Consider the following 8,289-nt stretch of genomic DNA (forward strand, 5'->3'; position numbering starts at 1 on the left):
TGAAGGTAAAGAACATATTAAAAATAGAAGATAAACAGGCTGTGGATGCAGATTATGACAGCCTTGCTCCTTCATGGCTGTATGACCACGGACACCTCAACCCCTGCGGACACCACGCAGGTCAGGATGAGGAACTGCTGCTCCACTCTCCAGTATTGTGTGATCTTACATGATGTTAAATGTGAAAACAGAGCAATAGAAACATGCTTCAATATAAAGTGATTAGTAAATAAGCTACTTATTAACATTCAGATTACTTTGTACTGTACTGTAATTTTATACTTAAATTATTACTCACGTAACCTAATAATTTTACTTTTTACAGAAGAGGGTTGCGCGGCCACTTTCACTTTGACCAATGTTGTTCCTCAGAACAAAAAGCTAAACAACGGCCCCTGGGCGGTTTATGAGACCAGCAGCAAAGAGATTTTCAAAAAATGCAAAACTGCTTTTGTTTTGGTTGGAGCGATTCCTTCTGAAGCAAACTGGCTGCAGAGAGGAGGCGTGAACCGCGTCAACGTCCCACAGTCCCTGTGGCAGGCGTTCTGCTGCGTGGACAAGAACCAGCAGGCCTCCAGTGGAGCCGCCAGAGCACAGAACATGGACACGCAGGTGGAGCGGGTCGCCCTGGCAGAACTCCAAGAGTTCCTCAGAAAAAAACTCAATAAGGCAGAAGCCCCCAAGCTGTTTGCCAACAACTGTGAGGCAGTGAAGAAGCCCTGAACGTGTTGTCACTACCTGTGGTGGAAATGTCCCATAAAGAGGCAGATGAGAGAGTTGTCTTTTGTGAGATTTATTATAAAAATAAAGAAAATAAAAATAATGGGGAAAGCAAATCAAAAGCATGGATGTTGATCGTGCACATCAACAAACCAAAAACCAGCTGAGATCAGTGCACACACCACGAAGGTGTGATGCAAAGAGCCCACGATCCTCACGTTGCTTCTGCCTTTTAACCCCTTTCTGTGGCTCTGGTGGAATGTCTTTCTGCAGCAATGGAATTGTTTGCGCCGCCTTATCTCGCCGTGAGTGAGAATGTTTGCTTTCTCACTTCTGCATCGTCATGTCTTGTTATCTAAAGGAAGGAACACCGAGCTTCCAAGACAAGATGCATTTGCTTTAACAGCCTTGGGTCTGGTGGGGAGTCAGATAGGATGGAGCCAGAGTCCGGGTGTAAAAGACAAACATATATCATAAATTATTAGTCAGTCAAATGGAACATCAGATGTTTAGACTTGATGTACGACAGCACAAGAGATTAGTTGTTTGTGTAAGAATGTTCAGTGTTGCACCTAACCAGCACATGACGACTGTGTTGGATAAGAAACAGCAAAGGCACAATTTTTCCATTACAGCACCACAAAAAAGCAGACAGGAAGGAAACAGGAAGCAATGTCTGATCCAACAAATAAAGAGACAGGAGGCAGCAACACGTCCAAGCGTGAAGGCTGCTTTATTCCCCACATTCAGGTCCAGTTCTGCTTCAGAACCGATCCACGCGTTCTTTACCCCGTCACCAAGCAATGCTGCGTGTCTCAGGACGTTAACGGGTGTGTGGCGCGTGATCCTCGTCCTGCCGTGAAAAGCTGGCTCCGTTCAGCGCTTTGAATTGAGCTTTACAGAAAAAACAAACACGTTCTTCACACGCAACAAAAGCGGCTTTTATTTCGTTGTGCGCGGAGACAAACGCGAGTCCAGCTGGAGATTCGCTCGGATCTGGACGGCGTCGTCAGCAGCGCGGCCTCTCCCCGTCGCTGCCCGTCCTGCTGCTGATGAAGAGCCGTTTGAGGAAGAGGAGCTGCAGGGAGCCGCAGGTGACGATGAGGAGGCTGAGCGCCGTCGACCACCAGCTGACGTAGCGGGAGCTGGACAGCAGCAGGAAGTGGTCGGCGCTGCTGCGCATGCGGCTGAAGCTGTAGTAGCGAAGGATGTGGAAAACGGAGCGGTCCAGTCTGACGCTGGCCTCCTGCAACACCAGCACCACAACCGGTATCAGTCCGACTCATCTGCACCGCCACCAACAGGTGGACCTTTAGTTTGAAAGTCCATCCTGTTCTAAGGGTTTTGTCTCATTGACCACAGGTGTAAACATTTTGTTTCCAGATAAAAGTCAGGTGAACGACATATTTTGCCCTTGTTTGACCTCGATGAAGCTCAGCGTGTCGTTCAAGTCTCTGAACCTCCTTTCCTCCTCTTCTTTTCGGGCGTCCTCGTCCTTGGAGCCGTCGTAGTAGACGCCGAAGCTCATGAAGATCTGCATGGAGCCGAAGCGGTTGTGGAAGTTGTTGAAGCACATCTGATAGAAACCTGGAAGCAACAAATGAAGCTCGCAAAAAAACGCAACCAAGTTTTTACAAGATTTAAACGAAAATGTGCAAAAATGTCCATTTTACTGTGACTAAGACAGCGAGCAGACAGATGGGCGGACAGATGGATCAGTGGACAGACCGACCGACGGACAGACAGACCGATGGATCAATGGACAGACAGACAGACCGATGGATCAGTGGACAGACGGACAGACCGATGGATCAGTGGACAGACGGACAGACCGATGGATCGGTGGACAGACGGACAGACCGATGGATCGGTGGACAGACGGACAGACCGATGGATCGGTGGACAGACGGACAGACCGATGGATCGGTGGACAGACCGATGGATCGGTGGACAGACCGATGGATCGGTGGACAGACGGACAGACCGATGGATCGGTGGACAGACCGACCGACGGACAGACAGACCGATGGATCGGTGGACAGACGGACAGACAGACCGATGGATCAGTGGACAGACGGACAGACAGACCGATGGATCGGTGGACAGACGGACAGACCGATGGATCGGTGGACAGACGGACAGACCGATGGATCGGTGGACAGACGGACAGACCGATGGATCGGTGGACAGACGGACAGACCGATGGATCGGTGGACAGACGGACAGACCGATGGATCGGTGGACAGACGGACAGACCGATGGATCAATGGACAGACAGACAGACCGATGGATCAGTGGACAGACCGATGGATCAGTGGACAGACGGACAGACCGATGGATCAGTGGACAGACGGACAGACGGACAGACCGATGGATCAGTGGACAGACGGACAGACCGATGGATCAGTGGACAGACGGACAGACAGATGGATCAGTGGACAGACGGATGGATCAGTGGACAGACGGACAGACCGATGGATCGGTGGACAGACGGACAGACCGATGGATCAGTGGACAGACGGACAGACGGACAGACCGATGGATCAGTGGACAGACGGACAGACCGATGGATCAGTGGACAGACGGACAGACAGATGGATCAGTGGACAGACGGACAGACAGATGGATCAATGGACAGACAGACAGACCGATGGATCAGTGGACAGACCGATGGATCAGTGGACAGACGGACAGACCGATGGATCAGTGGACAGGCGGACAGACGGACAGACCGATGGATCAGTGGACAGACGGACAGACCGATGGATCAGTGGACAGACGGACAGACAGATGGATCAGTGGACAGACGGATGGATCGGTGGACAGACGGACAGACCGATGGATCAGTGGACAGACCGATGGATCAGTGGACAGACCAACAGACAGACAAGCAGCTACTTCACCCGTCTCCGCAGCCTCAAAGTTGACCTGACCGTTCACATCATCCACTGTGGACACCAACAAACCTCCTGGAGCGTTGACGGTGACGGACAAGTGTCTGTCTTGGCCAACTCCCGTCACCCACTGGACCTGCAGACGGACAGAACCGGTCCACTTCACTGGTACTGGGCAGGTGTAGAGGCTGTGATGATGTCAGAGCCCAGAATCATCTCACCATGAAGTTCAGGTAGAACCTCTCCCCACGGTGAGCAAAGTGCCAGAAACACTCCATCCCTGCAGCTCCAAGCACCACAGAGAAGTCGTACTGGTCCGCGCCCCAGAACAGCTGCTGGTCCGTTATGTTGGGGTGCAGGTTCTCCACGGGCCCGCCATGAGCCGGAACCCAGAACACACAGAGCAGCACCAGAGGAGCAGCTCTACACAACATGTCTGCACCAGGAGCTCGGTGTGAATGAAAGCAGTGCAGCAGTGGACAGGTCAGAAATCATTAACTGGCTCCAACACTGGGAAAACTGGACTGGCGTCACAGATGGAGTCAGAGCTGATAGAGCGGAGGTTCTGTACATGAAGCCACGTCGGTCCGTCTGAGGGTCCAACCAGGCACCGGAGGAACAAAGGAGCGTGAATCAACCTATCAACTCTAGAAGTGGAAGTTTCTGGACCAGATGCTTTGAGGAGGTAGAAATCACAGGTTTATTGAATCTCTGAGAAGTGAAGTAACACAAACAAGTGTGACACTAAAGTACAACATTCACTCAGATACATTCTTTAAAAAGCAGTAATCGTGTCGTCCTCACTGACGGCACACAGCAGTAACGGTCCAGTTCACTTCAGGACATGGACTGATTCAGATCTTTCTCCTCAAGGTAAAAATGAAGCTGTTGGTGCAGTTAAAGGTTGAACCTCAGAACAAAGAAAGGCAGAGTTTAGGATGAACAGATGATAGAACGCTGTGGTGCTTTTCAGCATAAAGAGAAGCTACAGAGACAATGGGTGCTTGGCTTCTGTTGAAACCATGTCTGAATCTGGTCCCAGTTCGGGTCCGGCTCTAACTGGACCAAATACTGTTGTTCCCCTTTAAACACACAGGTCAAAGTGTTTCACTTCACACTCTCTGGCAGCAGTTTGGTTTGGACTGTGGTACAAGTACTTGGTGAATACGGAGTAACTGTCAGGCTGTAATTTACTATGTGACTTGTTGAGTCTCACTGAGATTTGGAGCTTCAGTTTCTCGTCTACGTTGCAGATCTCATAGAAATCCCGATCTCAGGAGGGTCAGAGCTCAGTGGTCTAATCCTCACAGCAGCTCCTCAGACTGAGAACTCTGCCCCAGCCCTCCATGTGCGTCTGGCAGCCAAGGTTGGTAGTTTGAGTCCCACAAAGGGGCTCATCCACTGCATGGACGGCTGGCCTCCGAACACCGACCTCAGCCCGGCCCAGCGAGTCTGACGCTCCCACGTCGGCTTCTCGTTTTTCAGACGCTCGATCTCCTGACACAAACAAAAACCACTCAGACTTATTAGGACGTCAGCGAAGTCTTTTTACACACGAAAACCCCACATCTGTATGACCAGCTTGGTGAGCTCAGTGTGGATCAGTCTGTTACTGAAGCAGCTCTCCAGAACAGCTCGCTGTGTGAAGATGTGAGAGAGACCTTTCCTACCTGCTGCTGTCAGACTCTACAGCCACAACTGTTAACTGCATTTGCTCTGTTTATGGATGTGTGTTTGTATGATTTCTCTTTTTTCTGTCCGGTTGCTGTTGTGAAGTGCAATTTCCCCACTACAGGACTAATAAAGGCATTCTTTTTCTTATAGAAGGTTGGTTTATTAACCAGGAGAGAAAAGCCTCCTCTCAACTGGCTGTGTCCTCACCGTCTCATCGTTGCAGATGGAGTGTAGCTGAGTGCTGAACATGACGGCTGTGAAGGTGAGGAAGAGGAGGCCTTCCATGCAGAGGAAGATCATCAGCATCATGGTGACCGGAGGAGAAAAATCGCTGCACTCTGGAAATAGGGAACAATTACAGCAGGAAGAACCATGAGGAACTGAGTTAAGGAGTTGGACTCACCGCTCCACTGGACCCGGACGCAGGTGATGAACTGATATCCACAGAGAGCCAGAGCGTGACCTGAGATGACAGCGACGTACATCTGTGGACAGAAACCTCCATGTTGAGCATCAGTTTCAGACAGGAGACGTTAACTAGAAGCAAAAAGCCTCTTGTAAAATGTTTGAGTCCCTTTTAACAAGAGATTTTCCTGTGGGAGGATTTAGAAGCTCATTGGGAGAAAGCAGAGAAACCAAGCAGCAGGTGAGAAAAAGCATCTATCATCTAAATATCCTGGCTAAAACTCTGCTCCATTCATCAGTGAAGTTCTTCACAGAAACAAAGCAAACTGCTGCGTTTTAAGGAGTTTAAGTTAAATGAAGCTGCAGTTCAGCTGCGATTATTGAGCTCCTGATTGATCGTCTCTGTGTTTACATGATTTGGGTTTTTATAGAAATGCTTGACTCTATTTACATTCCCAACTATTCACAAAGACTACGACGCCACAGAACACAGCACACACACCTGTCACCTATGTTGCATCTTCTGAAGAGGAATCCTTCATTTGTTTGTGTCAGTGAATCAGAGGAGTGGACAAATCAATGAGAACAATGAAAATCATGCCACCATTTAATCACTAACTACATCTTCAAACAGACTTACTGTGAAGAGGACGAAGAAGCGCTGGTTCTTCTCACCAACACAGTTGTTGACCCAGGGGCAGTGATGGTCCATCTTGCGGATGCAGCGTTTACAGATACTGCAGAAGGAGAACAGATATACATATACTCCTCTCTAAATGATGAAGGATGAAGTTGTTCCTGCTCTCTGTGGTTTCATATGTGACATAGTCTGAATCAGGTTTTGGGTAAGACTCTATTCAAATGGTAAAAACATGTCGCACAAGCCAGCAGGTGGTGCGAACTCGCTGACCTGCAGTGATGAGCCCTCTCAGGTTTGATGCTGCAGCATTTTGGACATTTGTACACGACCTCACCCGGCTTCAGCTGCAGACTCTCCATGTACTTCTTAGTGGCGTTGCCCTTGGGAACGGCTCCCTGAGAGGAAAGGTCCAGACGCTCAGGACGGAAAAACAATCACAGTAGAAAATCATATTTGATCACATAAACCAATGGTCGCCCTTGTACCAGCCTCCTCACCGGGTCGGTCAGCATCGTGCGGAGGTGGGAAGCCAGCGCCAGAACGGCCAGGCTGTTGAACACCACCCCGTTGATCACGGCATACCAGAAACTCCGAGAGGGCAGCAGCATGACAAAGGTGACCACAAAGTCCGCGTACAACACCAGGAACCACGTGATGCAGGCGCACACCATGCCGCAGCAGTCCTGGATAAACCAGAGCTGCCTGGCGCCGCTGGGCGCAGCCCTGTCCACTGCCGCCTGCTGCCCGTCCAGCAGGGGGCGCTGCTGCTCCACATCCCTGAGACGGTGGGACGAGGACATCCTCCCTGACTGGGGCGAACACTGCGGCTGCTTAAAGTTCGCTCACACTGACGAGGGAAAATGAGACACATCATCAAAATTAATGCGGAAGCTCCATCTCGACGATCTAGAAGTTTGACTCAGGTGGTTCATACTTACTTGAAAGAGCCTCCACTTTACGGCATTGTCATCACCTCTTTTGCAGCTGAGCCATGTCGTCACTGTTCCTCTCACATCGGCATGAACCTGAAAATCTGTTGGAAATGTACTTTAGGACACGTTCGTGGAGTTTTTCCACCCGTTACACTGTTAATATCCTACATGTGACATTTTACCTACAGAAAGTTAAACTTTCAATACAAAGTCACAATTGTGTCAAATCTAAACACTATTTTAAATATACAGGCTAAAAATGGGCCGTTGTTTCGATCACGTTGTGTTTTACTGTCTAACTTGACAAGCGTCCATTCATAATGTTAACGACTGAGTGTGTAGTAAAAGCGTTTAGTAGCTCACGTTAGTGTAAGCCTCATATGTTAGCATAACAAACCTACGCACATCTTACCTCCGGCTTTTATGTGACCTTCTGTCTAAAATACAGCCGCATTTCGATACGAACACTTTGTGTAAGGTGCGTTTACGCACTGGTGCGTCCGTCCGCGTGTTCTTGTTATGTTCTAGTTTTGAAGCTAACTGCTAACAGATGCTAGCTCTGCTAGCGTTAGCGCATTTCAGAAGCGGTGCCACGTTAATAGTCCGTTCGTTTATCAATTGCATTTATAACACGTTAGTCACTCACCTTCAGAAATGATTCTGGCGTTTTATTGCAAAGAGTCGTGGGACGCCGCTAGTTTTGACATTTCTTGGTTTCTCTGCAGTACGGAAGCCCGACGCGGACAAGAAGGAAACGCAAAACGCGTCTATGGTCGAAGGCGATAAATATTGATGGAGGCGTTTATTGCGCTAAGCGAAAAAACAGTCTTTAGTCTGGTCGCCACGGTGTTTGTCAGCGAAGCTGTTTAAATTAGCAGTAATGAAAAGTTTCTGTAGTGTTTGATAATTATTGCTGTGGCTCAGCGAAAACAGAATTTGGTGGTGAAACCACATCAGTCTTCGACCCAACATGGATGAAACCACCTAAGCTGTTTAATCTGTCAGTCAGGAGGATGATGAGCTC

At 49.2% G+C, this 8,289-nt stretch overlaps 3 protein-coding genes across 3 annotated transcripts in view; 1 reads left to right on the forward strand and 2 right to left on the reverse strand.

The window, feature by feature from the left end:
* LOC114857709 (endonuclease domain-containing 1 protein-like) overlaps window positions 1-774 on the forward strand; it is a 1,499-nt gene extending 725 nt beyond the window's left edge. The window contains exons 4-5 of the mRNA XM_029154464.2: window positions 1-120; window positions 326-774. The exon at window positions 1-120 is cut by the window's left edge and continues 49 nt beyond it. Coding sequence (XP_029010297.2) covers window positions 1-120; window positions 326-723 — 518 coding nt within the window. The 3' untranslated portion in view covers window positions 724-774. The remainder of the gene's footprint in view (window positions 121-325) is intronic.
* Window positions 775-1,645: 871 nt separating this feature from the next.
* On the reverse strand, window positions 1,646-4,157 carry tmed6 (transmembrane p24 trafficking protein 6). The gene is made up of 4 exons (XM_029153245.3): window positions 3,836-4,157; window positions 3,624-3,750; window positions 2,144-2,307; window positions 1,646-1,966 (listed from the first exon to the last, which is right to left on the reverse strand). Exons 1-4 carry the CDS (start codon window positions 4,046-4,048, stop codon window positions 1,730-1,732), a joined length of 741 nt encoding a protein of 246 aa, XP_029009078.1. The 5' UTR covers window positions 4,049-4,157; the 3' UTR covers window positions 1,646-1,729.
* A 143-nt stretch (window positions 4,158-4,300) lies between these two features.
* On the reverse strand, window positions 4,301-8,203 carry LOC114857101 (palmitoyltransferase ZDHHC7-like). The gene is made up of 8 exons (XM_029153244.3): window positions 7,912-8,203; window positions 7,272-7,366; window positions 6,831-7,180; window positions 6,604-6,728; window positions 6,334-6,430; window positions 5,692-5,773; window positions 5,496-5,626; window positions 4,301-5,111 (listed from the first exon to the last, which is right to left on the reverse strand). Exons 3-8 carry the CDS (start codon window positions 7,131-7,133, stop codon window positions 4,932-4,934), a joined length of 918 nt encoding a protein of 305 aa, XP_029009077.1. The 5' UTR covers window positions 7,134-7,180; window positions 7,272-7,366; window positions 7,912-8,203; the 3' UTR covers window positions 4,301-4,931.
* Window positions 8,204-8,289: the final 86 nt, after the last annotated feature.

Source organism: Betta splendens, chromosome 6, assembly GCF_900634795.4.
Source record: "Betta splendens chromosome 6, fBetSpl5.4, whole genome shotgun sequence".
In the NCBI taxonomy this organism is placed as follows: domain Eukaryota; kingdom Metazoa; phylum Chordata; class Actinopteri; order Anabantiformes; family Osphronemidae; genus Betta; species Betta splendens.